At 36.1% G+C, this 18506-nt stretch overlaps 1 protein-coding gene and 1 pseudogene across 2 annotated transcripts; both read right to left on the bottom strand.

Annotated features, from left to right (window-relative positions):
- Positions 1 to 221: 221 nt before the first annotated feature.
- On the bottom strand, positions 222 to 1389 carry LOC137749177 (E3 ubiquitin-protein ligase ATL41 pseudogene; annotated as a pseudogene). The gene has a single exon (XR_015958363.1). The product of XR_015958363.1 is annotated as an E3 ubiquitin-protein ligase ATL41 pseudogene (transcript).
- An 11485-nt stretch (positions 1390 to 12874) lies between these two features.
- Positions 12875 to 15123, bottom strand: LOC137708827 (transcription factor TCP4-like). The gene is made up of 2 exons (XM_068447984.2): positions 13372 to 15123; positions 12875 to 13149 (listed from the first exon to the last, which is right to left on the bottom strand). The coding sequence occupies exon 1, from the start codon at positions 14451 to 14453 to the stop codon at positions 13398 to 13400; it is 1056 nt and encodes a 351-aa protein (XP_068304085.2). The 5' UTR covers positions 14454 to 15123; the 3' UTR covers positions 12875 to 13149; positions 13372 to 13397.
- Positions 15124 to 18506: the final 3383 nt, after the last annotated feature.

Raw genomic sequence — 18506 nt, 5'->3', positions numbered from 1 at the left:
AATATTATAAAACATTATGCAAAAATGAGTGATAAAGAATCAATAAAAAGTCATACTTTTAGAAAATTTCCTTAGTATTTCTCTTTTAAAAATCTTGCCCAAATTTTATTTTGGAGCTCGAGAGTGCTTTAATGGTTGCAATTGTCATATCTAACTAATGTTTAGGCCACTAACCACGATTAAGTCTTCATCAGACCATGTTAAACTTGCACAAAAACTTCGGAACACATAACGACCAGAACCAAATTATTGAGTTCAACCAAAGTAAGTTTATTTAACCCAAAAAAAAAAAAAAAAAAAACCGAAGTATGTTTATAATCGTCTAGAGCAATAAGAACACTATCATGATATTAATAATCAATATAAAAAAAAATTAACAATAAACCAAAGTATTTATTGCAAAATTATGTAATATATTATCCATAACTGATTCAATCTTCACTGCCTCTCTAAATCTTCTATACCATCCTCTTGTCCGAAAGATTGAATACGTCTTGAAGATCTGTCCCTGCTAATCATTCTTCTGAAAGAACTCAACCTGGAAACCGATGAAGCATTCACTTTAGCACCAGCTGAGCTGGATTGAGCACCATCTGATGTCCCTTCCATACATGATGATGACAACACAGAGTTCACATGCTCTAACGGCGGAGCCGTAGGCATCCCGGCCGCGGGACCCTCTCGTGGCTCGAGATGCAGACCCGGCTTCGCCTCTGTCCGGCAAATGGGGCAGGTAGTATGGGAATTTAGCCACTTGTCGATGCACTCTGCATGGAAACTGTGCTTGCAATTTGGAAGCAACCGTGCCATTTCTTCATCCTCTAACATGCTCAAACACACAGCGCACTCTATTGCGTTGTCATCCCCGCCATCTTGGCCCTCCGCACGTCTGAACACGAACATGGGCAAGGCGGCAATGACGGAGGGCTCGAGTCCGATTTTGGGCAGCTCGATAATGGAGTGGACATGAGCCATGGTTGACCCCAAATGATGACGTATGGAAGCTCGGCGAAGCGCCTGGCGTTGGAGGACACACCTTGCGTAGGTATGAAGCAAGATTACTAGCAAAACAACGACGGATAATGAAATGATGGATATGACCATGATCTTGCTGTTCAAGTCGTTTGAGTTTTTGCGAGGGACGAGTGACTGACCGGTCTCGTCATCTTGGAGGAGGCGCATCGGAATTGTAGGAGACAAGAAAGACATAATCCCTGCTTCTCCTCCTCCAGAGTCCGGATGGATTTGTGAGCGAGAAGAGAAGCCGATCGCAAAAGTTTATTTTATGTGTTTGAAGCACAGAGTCAGAGTCGGAGAACTTCTGCTTGGTTTTGGTTTCGGTATGAACTTGTGATTTGAGAAATGGGTAGAACAAGAGGAACAAGAGGAACAAAACAAACCAAATGTAACTGCTCCTAATCTTTCAAAACGTCGACCGTTGACTATTGACTTATTTCTTTCTTTCTATATTAATTTCTCTTCGGAAATTCAACTTTTATGATTTTTCTTATATTCGTTTGTCACCTTCGTACAAAAAAGGTAGGAAAATCTGTTTGTTTTATGTGTGGGAGAGAACATCATTTTGTTTAGAAATTAATTACCTTGGGACTATGGGATCAAATCTTCTCCTCCATTTTGTATTGGCGCTATGATTGATTGACAAATGTTCAATATATGATATCAAAGTTAATGAGTGTTAAGTTTATTAACACATGTCAATCAATAAAAGAAATTACATATAATCCACACGCAAAATGAGTTTAGAAGATTGGTTAATTCTCTAATTATCATCCATTTTTGTAAGGGTAATGCAAAAAAGACTAAATTTAAAGACTAACTTTTGAAAACTAAAGAATATGGAAGTTTGTGATTGGTTTAGTATTTAAGCGTTGATAGTCCATTCCTATTGGGAACACATCATTTAATTTGTAAATTTAATCTCTTTAGCATTATTATTATTTTAATCCAAGATTACTATCCATTTGTTGTGGAGATTGAGATGATCCTAATACGTGATGCACGTATGAATATTCTATAACACTTGAATTTCAATATACATTCACTTATTAGAAGCTTTATTCTAACTTACAGTAATTTGAACAGCATGGCGATGAGTTCGAGCTCAAGTACATACGGAGCGAGCGCTTCATTCAATTTATTCAGGATATTTTGTACACTAGTGTTATTCACACATTTATTTAAATCTGTCATATACCCTTGTTAATTTTTTATCGTTCATCTTCTTCAATTCATTTGATCCGACGGTCTAAAACTAAGATAATGTGTGAGAAGTAAAAATGGGTGGGTGAAACGCACTAACCTATTTTGTAATGCTAAATCATTTTTAAATCCATTTTATTTCAATTTGACCTTTGTTATTTGCCCCTTGAGAAAAAAATATATATATATAAACACAGTTGAAACAATGTATGCGAAATGCTAAGAGGATTTTTAAAGTGAAACTCTTTATGAATTTTGTCACATCCCGGTCCAGGGCGGATCACTTCCCGGGCCCGCTCCACCACCGTAGCATGATATTGTCCGCTTTGGGCTTACCATTCCCTCACGGTTTTGTTTTTGAGAACTCATGAGCAACTTCCCAGTGAGTCACCCATCATGGGATTGCTCTAGCCCCTTTCTCGCTTAACTTCGAAGTTCCTACGGAACCCGAAGCCAGTGAGCTCCCAAAAGGTCTCGTGCTAGGTAGGGATGTGAATATACATATAAGGATCATTCCGCTGGGCGATGTGGGATGTCACAATCCACCCCCCTTAGGGGCCCGACGTCCTCGTCTGCACACCACAGTCAGGGTTAGGCTCTGATACCAAATTGTCACATCCCGACCCGGGGCGGATCACTTCCCGGGCCCGCTCCACCATTGTAACATGATATTGTCCGCTTTGGGCTTACCATTCCCTCACGGTTTTGTTTTTGAGAACTCACGAGCAACTTTCCCGTGGGTCACCCATCATGGGATTGCTCTAGCCCCCTTCTCGCTTAACTTCGGAGTTCCTACGGAACCCAAAGCCAGTAAGCTCCCAAAAGGCCTCGTGCTAGGTAGGGATGAGAATATACATATAAGTATCACTTCCCTGGGCGATGTGAGATGTTACAAATTTTCTATCACCTCATAGTTGAATGTGAAATTCCGTGTCAACATCATAAAGCTTATGCCAAAAACATGTAATGACAAAGAGCCTATAAAAAGTTCAACTTGTGAGAGTCTCATTAGCATTTAAGAAAATGTATTGTACCATATATTCAAATTTATAAGGTCCACCATATTTCTTATCTTTATAATATTTTAGCTTTGAAATTCATGTATTTCCTATATTTCTCTCATTAGCATTTCTTATAATGTATCGTACCATATATTCAAATTTATAAGGTCCACCATATTCATTATCTTTATCATAATATAGTTTTGAAATTAATGTATTTCTTATATTTTGTTAGACTCATAATCGGCAGACAGTGTTGGGAACTTGGAAATCTAGAATATTGGCTTCCCTTTTATTTTCAAACCCTATTATAGTTGGATTGGGTGGCCTGCAACGTAAATCGTGGACCAACACCGTGTTTTCGTATGAAGAAATGTTGCCCATAAATTAAGTTGAATATTTACACGATAGTGTCGACATCAACTTGATGAAGTTTTCTAAGTCAACAAATGAGAGTTATTGTGTTAAATGGTGCTCATTCATCTAATTCCTCAATTAATAAGACTTTAATATGTAATTCTTCGTTCATATTTGACTTTGTGCATGTTTGCATGCGACGTTCGCCATTGGACTAGTTGGATAATTAATATTCAAATCAAAATAATATATTGTTATCGTTTGATAACTATTTTCTATTGTTGTTAAACTAATTATAAAACGGAGAGAGAGAGAGGGATGCACAAAGAGAGAGAGAATGGCTCAGGAGTTTGTGAAAATTGTGTTTCGCTCTCTAGCCTTAAGCCTTTATTTATACTAACCATGATAAACTTTATTGACGCCTTACAAGTAATACAAAGCCATACAGATTTGATCTCCAAATCCTATTAAGATACCTACTTTTACACAATCACATTCATAACCTAAGAAGTAGTTGCATCAAGTCTTCATGATTAGGAGATGATGGTTGTTGTCATCAGATCTTGATAGACACAGTGGTTGTATTTACAAGTCTGCCAATAGGGGTGCATATAAGAAAGATAGTCTCACTAAAAACTAGCTACACCGAGTGGGACAAACCTATAGTATAAGAAGAAAAAGGTGAGTTAATGCAGTATGTCAATGCTAGACATCTTTAGAATGTACAGAAGAGCAATTCCACCACTTACAAGCGATAATTGCCCAGGCTATTGGGCTATGTGCATTTATTGCCTTAGTGCATAATATTTTCATGAATACATCTCCACCCCGTAAATGAATTGCCTCCAGCAATTGACTTTAATGAACTTTTTTTTTTTAAATTAATAAAAAAGATAATATTAGGTTTAATTCAGATAAGATATGCAATCAATTCTGTCACGTTATGTGTCATTATCTAAAATTAAATTTAAATATTTTTTCAGATTTTTTTTTTGCCTTAAATTTTTGTGCTAGCCAAATTTAGATGGGCTATTAAATTATTTCAATTCAACGTACCAAATTATGCCACATGGTCAACATTCATTTTCCTTATTTTAAATTTTCCTAAAAAATTGAATTAATAGGACAGTTGGAAATCCAGCGATTCATATTTTCCCATGTTTTAAAAGATCTGCAACGTAAGCGCCGCTACAATTTTTTTTCCCTGACATGCCACCATGCGAGCGCGTAATGCACATGCCTGACGCAAAAAAAAATTAAGCGTGGCTCACGTCACACCAAATCAAGTCCCTACTTTGGCTAATCCCAACGTTTGCCTAATCTGGTAGTGTTGGGCCCACCTATAACCTGACTTGTTGGGTTGGGTGGAGATGATTTTATGGGTTTGGGGGATTCAATCACCCAATTGCTTGGGCAATTGGGAGGGGTAGAAGTACATTAAGCTATGAAAAAATATACACGGGTGTAATCTTCCAAGGGTAGGTGCCTCATAAAAAACTCGTTAGGTTAGAAAAAAACCCAGTAGAAAAAATGCTTTTGATCGTAGAGAAAAATGGTACATTAAGGTTACATAAGTATACTTTAGGAAACTCAACTGAGATCGATAATACTTCCCTAAGAACTATCAGCGATGCAAATCAGAAATTTTACGCATTCCAATTCCTTTGACAAGGTTCTGGAAAGTGGACTTCGATAATGACTTCATGAAAAGGTCGGCAAGATTGTCTTAGGATCAGATTTGCTTGACTTCGATTTTCTGATGCTCTTGTAGCTGATGATAGAAGAATGACAAACTTCAGTGCAATATGCTTGGTATTGTCACGTTTGATGTATCATTTCTTAATTTGATCGATACATGCGATATTGTCTTCATGGATCGTTGTAGCGACATCAACGATGAAAGAAAAACCACAGGAACTTCTTATGAAGTCTGTCACGCATCTCCACCAAAAGCATTCACACGTTGCTTCGTGTAGGGCTACAATCTCAGCGTGATTTAAAGGCATCACAACTAAATTCTTTTTTGTTAATCTCCATGATATTGCTGTGTCTCTAACGATAAAAGACACCAGTTTGAGAACACGCAATGGTGCTGTTAGGTAAATAACCACACGTAAAAGGATAACTTGTTATTCTCAAATTCTTAACTAATCAAATAATCAATAAGACAATTATCCACATCCATCAAGATTGCTTTAACTCGTAAAGAAAATGTCTCAATCTTATAGAGATAGAGAGAGTTTCATGGTCGAGAACTATTTGAACTAGTCAATAGAAGTTCTTTAGGAACTTTCATATAAATATTTGTATCTTGGTTCCCATATAGATACATTGTGACCACATCTATGAGTTGTATATTCAGTATTTCGGAAGCTACCAGACTGATAAGGTAGCAAAACGTTATGACGCCCATTCGGGGGAATAAGACTCCTCGTATAAATTCTAAAACGTCTAGTGGAGCCCTGTGCCACGACGCGTGCTTTGTAATGCACTATTTCATTAATCTCATTACGTTTCCTTACGAGCACCCAATGTAGCCAACTGGCTTCACACCGTGTAATGCTTGAGCTATAAGTCCAAACACTTTACACTTCGCTAAGGAATCAAGTTCAATTTGGATTGCTTCCTTTTATTTTGGCCAATTGGTTTTGGCATTCATTAATCGAACGAGGTTCGATGCCATCGTTACTCAGAATCTCAATAGCTTCAGCAATTGCAAATGCATCACCAATCGTCCTATATGGATGACACCTTCGTCTGGGGTGTTAACTTGACATCCATTAGGCATGTCTATCCTTGCATGCATGTTTTCAATGAGTATATATGATCTCGTCATTTTGCTAGATCAGGAAAAATGTCTAGCATGCTTTGTACTACTCTCTTTAAATCTAGAATTTTTCGCACTTCAGCCACAGACTGGGCAGTTCAGGGATCAAGATGAAACAAAGTGGGTGCCATCCACACTAATTTGGCTGTTCTACATATTTGAAGTTCTTATATCCACTTAAAGGTGAAAAGACTGTCTCATCAAAGTGATAATCCGTAAATCGAGCGGCAAAGAGATTGCCTATCAATGTTTTTAAGTAACGACTAATTGAAGGAGAATCATAATCGACATAAATTCTTATCCTTCTTTGTGAGCCCTTTTGGTACGTACACTTTTTTCTAAGTGCAAGACATCAAGTCGTACCTAGTAATCAACTGTAATGAAAAAATATGTAGCTTGGTGCATATGACCAAAGACATTGCAATCATTCGAAGACGCTTAATGAATGCTTTTGCGTGACATTCTGGGTGTGAGCATATGCTTCCCCATGTTCAACTTCAATATCCTGAGACATGCAAAACTCGTCGAAGGTTTTCGACGTTAACTTTTCAACATTATCCAGTCGAATCGACTTTATAGAATAATCATAGAGATGGCCATTCAAATCGTTAAACACAATAACCGTCCAAGTGGAACGGATTTAGGGATGAAAATTCGGTTATATTTCGGATATGGGGAAAAACTGAAAATATTATTCGATTATGTTTTCAGATATGGTTATAGAGGTCACCAATCCATATTCGTCCCCGAATCCGGCCTGAATAATACATATTTTATATATATATATATATATATAGTATAATTTTTATATAATAAATAAATAAATATATATATATATATTTATATATATTTATATGAGAATTGCAAAAGTTGCATTTTGCAGGAAAGTTCAAAAATTTTGAATCAAAACCAATAAGAATACAATGGTGCTTATGGAGAGATCAAAAATTAGCCAGCATCATCAATGTATTTATTATATTAGAATGACGAAATTAGTTCTATCATCTTATAATGCGTCAATTAAACGAATATATATTTTTGGTATTGACTAAGATGGATGTAACTATTAACCGATGAGGAATCCGTTACCTGATGGGTATGGTTATGGATAATCCCCGATGGTTAATTTGTAATTATAAATGTTTGTTGGTTATGGGAATGGATATAGCATTTTCGTCCCTAAACTAAACTATTGACATCCTTAGATAATGAGGATGGTGAGCCCATAAAGGTACGGCCAGCCACGCTATATACTTCAACGACTAGAATGGTCATCGAGTACAACCCATTTAGCAAAAACTTCATCTTTTCTAGAATACGCTTCTGTCTATGTTTATAGGAAGTTATGCAAAGATAATCCCCTCCTTTCTCTTATGTGGTTTAGACATGATAACTGTTATCTCAAATATCCTTAAAGCTCAATAATGTTCTTCCAAATCGAGGATAATAGAAGGCTTCTTGAATGGTAATTTAAAAAGCCTTATTATTTTAACTATTTTTTAATTTTATACCTGATTAGCCATGCACAATAATTTTACCTGACGAAATTTCCATCGGTATAAGTTCACCATATTGTTTAATTATTAGGTAATTTAGCTAAAAGTCAATAAAAACTTTACTATTAAGCCATATATCAATGACACATTTTTGTTTTGGACTTAATCAATGATATATTTTTATTAATTAGGCATAGGTCAATGATGAATGCCACATAGGCTTTACGTCACTATAAATAGTTAGAATTTGACTATTTTATCCTTATCTCTCTCTATAAATGTCATATATATGTATGCTTAAGCTATTATAAATATGAATTTAGATCTTCTTTAGATCAATTTTGTGGAGATCCTCAAGATCGATGGATCTCATCCATTGATACAAATAAAACGGTCAAAATCTCTTATCCTTCATTTTTTCCCCTAAACTCTTCTTTTTCTTTCTCATTTTGAAGCTCTCAACCTCAAACCACCAACTCCCTAAACTTCAAATTAAATTCAACCCCACCTCAAAATCAGCCCCAACACCGCCACAACCCACCCAACCCATAACCACCGATTGCAGGTCCCTTACCTTACCCTCTCCAAAATCAGCCCCACCACCGCCACATCCCTCAATTGCAAGTCCCTTGACTTTAAAATCTCAGTTGATGTTAATGAAACAACAAAGAGAGGGGTCATGCAAACCAATGTCTTTTTTGCAGAGATCTTTTTTTTCTTCATAATTATGGAAGAATTATGGAGAGAGAAATCTCAAAGATGAAGACTAAGAAAGAGATGACAAATAAAAAGCTAAAATAATAAGGGATAGTGAACAAAGAAATTAGACTTAAAGAACAGATGACTTGCAATTGAATTTGGGTTTTGTTAACAATGGAGGGGTGTGGGGGTGCAAAGGATAAATAGGAGTTGAGGGGGGAAGAGACTTCAGCCGTTGGGTTTCTATTCATATAGAATTGATCTTGAGATGATATAAATAGTTAGAACATGTATATTTTATCACTCTCTCGCCCCTCGTTTACATGGAGGAGTCTACTTAACTAAAAAAAAAAAGGAACCAGGAAACAGACACTGCATTGTAGTGTTTGAATCAAAATGTAAAAAACAGAACCAGGAAACGAACACTATATTACAGTGTCCTAATGCAAATGAAAAAAAAAAAAACAGAATTAGGAAACGCAGATTACAGTGTCTGAATCTAAATTTAAAAAACAGAGTTAGAAAACAGACACTGCATTACAATGTTTGAATCTAAATGTAAAAATCAGGAGTCACGTGAGGTGTGAAGTGTAGGAGACGTGTGAGTGATGGAAAAAATAAAACCAAAAAATGGACACTGCAACACAGCGTCTGAATCCAAAAGTGAAAAACAGAACCAGGACACTGCATTGCAGTGCCTGAATCCAAATGTACAAAGGAACATGTAGGAGGCGTGTGAGTGATGGAATAACAAAACCAGTACATGGACGCTGCAATGCAGTGTCTAAATCCAAATGTAAAAAATAGAATTAGGAAACAGACACTGCATTGCAATGTCTGATCCATATTGACTTGTTCCAAATATAAAACTATGAGAAATGGAGTGTTAGTTGAAGTGGGTGTCAGTTGCAGTGGTATTTTTTATAATTTTTGTTTATTTTAAATGCATTTAAATATCACAATACATGATTGACCTATTTATAATTAACATAAATATTGTTGATTTATTGTTAATATTGTAACTTTTTATGATTTTTCACAAAATCACCCTTAATTATTTTTAGCATAATGATGCCCGACGGACTATTTTGTTGGTTAATAGGATATTTTGCAAATGGTGCAACATAATTTTGCTTACATGGATTGATACAAGTCATTAGATTAATCCAATAGTTAACATTTTGTTAAATTCTTGAAATGCACCGATGTTAAATGTAGTGGGATCATGTTCACGTTGTCTATTGGTGTCAATCATGATTGGCCACTATTTTAAATGGATGTTAAAAGTGAATTTTTGTGGAGGTTTACAAGAATCTCCCGCCTGAACATCCACAAGAATTTCAAGGTGTGATTTGCAAGTTAAACAAAGTTCTTTAGGAAATCAAGCAGTAACCATGAGCTTGGTATGCGCAACTTAATTAAACACTCATACAACTTAATTAAACACTCATAAATATAGGGTTCAAAAGGAGTAATGTTGATTCTTCATTCTTTGTTAAGAGAAAAGTTTCATGTACAATAGTGGGATAAATGTTGATAGAACATCTCAAGTACTTTCAACACAAGAAGTTTTGTATTAAAGATTCGGAGTTTCTGAAATACTTTCCTGGAATTGAGATTGCTTAAACAAGGATTTATTTCTGAATCAAAGAAAATAAGTGCTAGACCTACCATAAGAAACTGGGAAGCTTGGCTCAGGACCAGTTCTAATTGATGGCAGTAAGAAGCTTGGGTTGGATGGAGACTTATTATCTGATATTGGCTTGGGCAGTACCAAAGACTGGTCGGTTGGTTGATTTGTCTCACTAACACGACCTAATAGCAGTTATGCAGTAAGCATGGTCAATCAAGAACAAGCCATATGCAAGCAGCGTATCAAAACCTTTCAATATTTAAAGGGATCTCCAGGAAGAGGGGTTTTTAATGAAGAAGAATAATCACACACAAATTGTTGGATATACTAATGCAAGTTGGGCTGGATGTAAAGTTGATAGAAAATCAACAACCGGATATTGGACTTTCGTTGGAGGAAATTTAGTAACTTGGAAGAGCAAAAAACGGAATGTTACTACTCGGTTTGCTACCAATGAAATGAAATGTTAGATATAAGTCAACAATCTATGATAAAATTATATATGCTAATAAATAATAAATGCGAATAGGAAATTAAAAAAGTATGAATAACAAAATAATATTGAACAGAAATATGGAAGATCGAGACTTGCATACCGTAATGTCCTTAAAACAGAAATTTCGTCCCTACTTAGTGCTTGTAGTTCTACGGACGTCTGCTTCACCAGAATTCAACGATCAAGTCAAAATTCTAGCACTGGAAAAATTGACTTATGGCGAATTTCCATGTGGTTCTCTCAGTAAGGATGTTTTGAATTATAGAAGAAAAATTGTTTTTTTCTGTATTCTAAATGACATGCAGATAGATGTATATATAATATGATTATGCCTGTTCGCAACAGGTATGAGGAAGGGATGCATTTGTTGGGAGACATCTTCTGAGAGGGGTGTTTTCTTTCTGCGTTTTTTCACAATTCAGACTTCATATGAAAAGATAAGTCTGTTGGTAAAAAAATAATTAATTAATTAAATTCGAAATTAATTAAAAATAATTATTTAAATCCGAAAATAATTAATTAATTTAATTATTAGAACCCCAAGGCATAAGACTCATCTTTTGATAATTAATTATATATTAATTAGTACATTCCAAAGCTCAACCTCAAGAGTGAGCCCAATTTTAGTCTCTAAGGCCTATCACTTCAATCACTTTTTATAAAGAACAATGCCTTATAAAGTGAGGAACCCTTTTGAAAATGACAAATGTGGGACGATAAAATTTTTACTCAAAATTTTCAACAATGAAAACCCTGCTGATGTTTTCACCAAAGGTTTGCTGTCAAATAGACTTCAAGAAATATTATCCAAGCTTGGCTCGAATGACATCTTCGCTTCAGTTTTATAGGGAGTGTTGAAATTACTCTAGTGTTTATTTCTCGGTTGGATATTACTGGAAAGATGAGAGGTATGGAGTCTCTTTGGAAGCTGGCGCGACGTCTGTTTGAAGTTGTTTACATTAAATTAGGTAGCTAGCTAGTTAGCTAGCTGTTGTACCTAATATAAATTTGTGGGAGCTCTCAAGTTGTTCTTATGAATAAGAAATACGTAGGCCTCTTTACCGAACCGTGTATAAAACATTGTGTTCTTTGATTATTCTTTCCTTTTTCCACAGAAAAAAATTGGGTTGCTCTAATTTTTGACAAACTACAAAATAACTTATACTAAATTTATCTTAATTTTCTTAAGGAGGAAGTATTCCAACCCAAGATGCAGTGCTTATGGACAAAGTCTGTATCCACGAAGACAATCCACCACTTGCAGGTTGCTCTAACAAAATGGGATTGAAATTCAAGGTTGGACTAAAATTCTGACCATAAAATGTGTTTAGCAAAATTGGATTCTTTTAGTTGAGTGCTGAACTGAGTTGATTCTCCAACAAATAAAGTTTCGAATCTATTATGTTCTCTTTAGAAAATGCTATTACCTTTTTTGTCATTTAATTCGCTTTGGACAGTAACATATGACAAGCATTTTCTTGCTGAAAACAAAAGATGAAAACATTTACAAGCATATACTTATTGGCATAGGATCCACCCATGTAAAAAAAAAAAAAAAAAAAAAAAAAACAGGCGAGATAAATTGTCATCGGTGTCATCGTACACTTTGTTCTTCGTTCTTTTGCGCTGAGTACTTCAGCCATTCGTCATGTAAAAGGTAAATTGAACTGGATCTAACAAACCCCGGTGGTATTTGAAAAGTATTAAATTAATAGGCTGAGAATAGCAAAGCAATGTGTTACAGATCGATCATTCAAGGGAAATTTGAGCATGCATATCTAACTACAAATTTAGTGTTAAGAACTGCAGTCCCTGTTTGTTAGTGTTGGAATTTCAACAGTTTGATGGGGATCGAGCAAACTCGAGGAGGTTCAAGTATTGCTCGAGGGACTCGTACGTGAAGGTTCAAGTGCTAATAATTCATTGAAAGATTACAAAAAATCAAATACTCCATGTATGTACGTAGATGTGTACGTATTACGTACATAAATTGTACTTAGCTTGGTTATGGAAGGAAGCTCGTTTCCAGTTTCCACAACAGATGAGGATGAAGCAAGCCATTGACTAACTAGTGCTTCCCTTGATATGGAAAAATACCGAGAAAAGAACGAAACAACTTTGCTGTTATAGAACAGTTGAACCAAATTAAAGTAAAGGGGCATTTCTACTGAATCATAAGCAGTAACATAACCATGACGTACGGAAACATCCTCGTTAACCATGCGTCACATTTACTACAAGCAATCGAAAACATAATATAAAGAAAAAAAAATTGAGCCAAACGAATCTGCCCACCTTAAATAAACAAAGAAGAAAAGAATGTTTGAAACTCAAACCAGTTTCTTTTCTTTCCATTTCTTTTCCTCGGCCGACCATTCAGTTGGACTTAATCTTTCTTAACTACGTAGAATCTGCAAAATCTACACAAAAATGAAAAACAATGTGATGTTATTACTTTTCTGCCAACAAGCTTAGTAACTAATTAAAGTAGCAAACAGAAGAAACTGTATGAATAATTCAGCCAACAGTTTGAATTTGATATGGGGCCGTTTGATAAAACTGAAAACTGAAAACTCGTTTGGTAACTGAAACAAAAAACTAAACTGAATGTCAAAATTTGGAAACTCAAAGGAATGGCTTACCTAGTAGAAAATGAAGATGGATCATGTCAAAGCTGGCGGGTTGAATTCAGAGAGGAAGTGGAAGACGGTCGATCTGAAATAACACCATTCTCAGCCTCCTCGCCTTGAATGCAGAAGGCAGGCGAGGTGCCATCAGAGGTGCCGAAGCAGGTGCCAAAGATTGAAGAGTGCTGCTGCTGCCAAGCGCGAGTGGAAACTGATGGCGTAAAACTGGACTGAAGGGTACTCCCATGATTCCCATCACCCCCATGATTGTGAGGCTGGGGCTGAGCATACGAGTGAGAGTGTGAGTTGAATACAAAGCCCCCATCGAGTCCTCTGTTTTCATTGCTCCATGCCACCATTCTCTGATAACTGGAGGAGTCAAATCCAGTTACCGCTGCGGCGGCGAAAAGGGCTTGAGAGGGCTGCTGAGTGTGAGAGTGAGTGTGATTGTGATGAATGTTTAGGCCTTGGTCTTGGAAAGAGTGGAGAGAGAGGCCAAGGTCTTGGGTAGTTGCTGAAATTAGATGGGGATCGGTTGGGTAACTACGGAAATCGTCAACGGAGGAAGCAGCAGCGGCGTTGCTACTAGTGTTTGTGGGTAAGAAGGACTTCATGGTGTCAGCTATGTTGTCTGAGTCTAGAGATGGCGGAATGTTGAAGTTCGAATCGTTGTCTGATTGCCTTTGCCTTGGGAGCTCAAAGTTAAAGTTGTAGCTGGAGGAGGACTCTGATTGCTGCTCAGCTGCGGCAATTGCCATATCATTTGGATTTGGATTTGATGACCGAAACGGATCATCAGCTTCGGCAGCATGGTTACTAGTAGTGATAGGATGCCAAGGTGGAAGCTCAACGAGCTTGTCAATGGAAGATTTGGCCTTCTTGATGAGCCAGTCCACGGCTTTACTGGGTCTATCATATCCGAGGCGGTCTTGAACATCATAGAATTGGATGGCAGTGTGGGCGGACAACCGGACACGGCGGTCTCTGGGGCCTTTGGCGGTGTAAATCTTGCTGTGACGGTCTTTGCGTCCGGTGGATCGAACAATGTGGCCGCCTTGGACTTCCACAATCTCTCCCCCACAACCCTCCATTCCCATATTATTCTCTCCTTTTTATTTTTTTTTCGGTATTATTTTCTGCTAATTGTTTTGGTTGCGTCTGTGGCCGTTGCTGTCACAATTCTGATACTTTCTGCTGCTGCTGCTGCTAATCCCGAAAACTCACCAGACCAGATTCCAAACCCCAATAGACGCTACAAAAATACACACTTCACAGGCTGCAGGCACCGAAATTTTACACCACTTTTGATCCTCCGGGTTGATAGATAAGGAACCTAACTTTTTCGTTGGTCCATAAAATGAGAGATTCTTGTGTGCGTCCGATACACACACTGCTGAAGTGGTGTATCCGATTAATGATACACTGATGACGGGTGTGCAGAGAGACTATTGGTGGGTGAGTTTTTCTGTGGGCACAGAACTACGGAATTTAAAGAGAAAGAAAACAGAAAATGAATTAAAATGGAAAATTTAAGCAACAACCCGAGTTGTAGCTAGTATTTATTGGGTATGAATTATATAATATATCCATCAAGAAAAAGGGAAATAATAAAGAGAATCACATGAGAACTTAGGGGTCCAAAGTAGAAAAACAAAATTCTGCAAATTGAAACTGGAATATGAGGAGATTAGTTCCTAGCTTGGTCCAGAGAGAGAGGAGAGAGAGAGAGAGGAGAGAGAGAGAGAGAGAGAGAGAGACGGGTGTTGATGAATGTGTAAAGGAGGAGATTAGAAATCTCACCCCCACTAACCAGTATAACAAGGGAAGAGATCCTATCCAGATCTCTCCCACCAAATTCTAAGGATTAAGAGATCGGAATTTTTAAAATTTAATCCAACGGCTACAAACAGGAGACCTCTAAAAGTTATAATAATTGTAACCGTTGGATTAAATTTTAAGGGTTTGGATCTCCAGATCCTTAGAATTTGGTGGGATATATCTGGATGGGATCTCTTCCCGTATAACAATAGCAGGTCCCAACCAAACTCAACTCCTTTATAACAATGTTTGGTTACTTAAATTTCTCCTCAAAACGCTATGTGATTGATTAACAAAACTTCGTGCTTATAACCGAAACTATTAATATTGTAAATCCTTGTGTAAAAGTTATTTATGCAAAAATATCAATCAAAACAAGTGTTGTTTAGTCAATAAATTGTAAAAAAATAGATAGACGGTTAGTAATATTTGTTTATACAACTTGAACCGACCACAAAATGTTTTAAGAGAAATTCTAGTTCATGCTTGGAGTAGTCCTAACTCTCTATCCTTCTTACTATTTAGGAGTAACTTGTCAAGCACATGCTATTATAAGAGTTTTAGGTAAATTAGCTATGAATCTATATGATTAGAGTCATGGTTTGATAGAGAGGTGACTGTCGAGGCTACCTCTTTCGCGCACACCTTTTCAAGGTTTTGACAATGATATCTAACAACTTTTCTAGTTCCTTTACCATCTTTATTTTGCAAGAGTTCAACCACACAAATATGTATTCTCACAACTAAAATAAACGACAGACGTGCGTCCTTCGGCTTCCACTTCCTCAGTACGTTATATGCATTTTGCACTCCCCAGATTTGTCACATGGCTGTCGTAACATTTCACCATTTTTGGTGGATGATTCAATTGTTTAACAATTATTGAAATTAATTTAGAATAGGTTGTAAGATTATGTCATTTTAGACTTCACAATTTCTTTTATGATTTGATAATTCGACACGAAAACACACGACATAACAGTTTTTGGGTTAACACGTTAATTAATTGAGATCGTTATTGAGTCATCTGTTAAGAATTTGTTCTTAACAGATTTACCTGCAGGTAACCCGTTGAAACGGTTAAGAAAATTAGTTTGATAATTTATATTACTAAAAAAACTTACTAGTTAATATAATACCCATAGTATTTAATCTCACATAAGTGAGATTGAAAATTCCAGCACTTTAAATGTAACAAAGCAATTTAAAAATACAAAAGCACATTAAAAATTCATAATAATTAATTTACAAGTATAAAAAATATAAAAAAAATATGCAAATACTCGCGATCGCATTTTTTACGCTTTGAGTGGTACGTCGTCGTTTGAATTTTTAAAACCCTACAAACCCTCATGAACATTGTTCTTAGAGGGAGTTCAAAATAAATAAAAATTCATAATAATTAATGTACAAGTGTGAAAAAGGTGAAGGAAAAAAAATATATAAATGCTCATGATTGCATCACCTACGCTTAAGATGGTTACATCGTCATTTAGATTTTCAAAATCCTCATGAATAGTGTTTTTTGTTTGAGTGCACTAGTAACAAAAATTCATAATAATTTATGTAGAAGTGTGAAAAATGTAAAAAATAAAAAAAAATTATGCAATCGCTCGTAATGCAAGTTTTACAACTTTCGTGAAAGGATCAACTCTGAAATTTGACACCATCCATGGTACACTATAATATATATCTTTCATATAATATAGTGCTATTGTTTTATTTATTTTCATAATTATTTTTGGTAAACTATTCATAATTTGAATAGTTTATAAACGTTTGATTTTTCTATGCTTAGTTTATGTGAAGGATAGTGCTAATGTGGAATACATTACTAAAAACACCATCTATATAACCCTTGAAGATAATATATTAAGCTAAAGTTCCAATATCATTTCGCTCGGCAATTGATGAAAATTGAAGGGCTTTGTGGTAAAAAAACAAAGTGCAAGTTTTGAGTCTCATTGGCAAGGTTCTGACTTTTGAGAAAAGCTCCATAACCTTGAAAAAAAATTCCCATCATTTTGCATTTAAAAGATATTTTTGTAGTAATGTACTAAAGTTTTTTTCATTAGGCTCCTATTTTGGGTTATGTAATACATGAAAGACAAATGTGTTTTTATGTTTTGAAGTAATATTTATGCGATAATGTGTTATATGGATACTAATCTAGTAGTAATTTTTTTTGTTTGTTTATGTATGAAAGTAAAATATATTTTCTTTAACGGATCTTGTCATAATACTCGTTAATGTTAGCGGGTCGAGTTCGAGTCGGGTTATATTATCATTCATTTTAACGAGTGTTACATAAGACAACCCATTGAGATATTGAGTATGTCACGAAATGAACATAAGAAACATGACACAAAAGCCATGTTTATGTCACTTGTCCATATCTATCATAAATTTTGTTAAGGTTTTCGAGTAAAGTTCAGTTGCTCCCATCCCGTAACGTGTCCATGGATTTTGGTTGCTCTCGTCGTGCAACATCTCTTTATGTTATCTTCAGCCTCATCTCTGAATTGCCCATAAATGTCAGGATACCAATTTCACCAACTCACACTAATCATCTTTGTCCTCTCCATGCCCCTAAACTCTTAGTTTTCATAAAATTAGTGTTATCTTCAATGTCTTACTTTAGCAGGTTGTTAGAAAGTGAAGAAGTTAAGATTTCACCATAAGATCAACTGACAATATGAGGAATAACTCAATTACTTATAAGCACGTGTAATATCCCATCTTTTCCTGACGCATGATACTCTCAACACCCTACCTTAAGTGCGACAAATTTTCAAGCCTAGCATGTGGAGCGCGTGTGGCCATTGGGCGTCACACATGGAACAACCTGCTCTAATACCATGAAGAAGTTAATGTTCCACCATAAAACCAATTGACAGTATAAAGAATAGTCCTTATAAGCACATGTAAGGTCTCATCTTTTCTCGATGTGGGATTGATACTCTTAATAGAGAGAGCCTCAATTTTCATAAAATTAATGTTATCTTCAATGTCTTACTTTAACAAGTTGTTGGAGAGAGCTAGGCAAGAAAATGAAGAACAAAGGCGCATGCGTTGTGAAAAAGAATGGAGAAAGAGAGGCACACAACACCCAAGTTGGTTTAGATGTGGGTATGCTTGATGAAAAAAGCCAACAACAAAGTGATGATTCGTGTATCAGTCGTACACCGAACTTCGACAGGCTTAAACACACCGGGGGGAAATCTTTTGGATTACTTTACCCCTAATTGTGTGAACCCCGCTAACAAATTTCGAGCTTGATATATAATGCAATCTCATCTGTTAAAAAAAATCATGCATGATGTTTGCAATTA

This window comes from Pyrus communis, chromosome 17 (genome assembly GCF_041283825.1).
Source record: "Pyrus communis isolate YQ-2024b chromosome 17, ASM4128382v1, whole genome shotgun sequence".
Lineage (NCBI taxonomy): Eukaryota > Viridiplantae > Streptophyta > Magnoliopsida > Rosales > Rosaceae > Pyrus > Pyrus communis.
The sequence above is the reverse complement of the archived record's forward strand: the minus strand, read 5'-3'. Positions and strand labels throughout refer to the sequence as shown.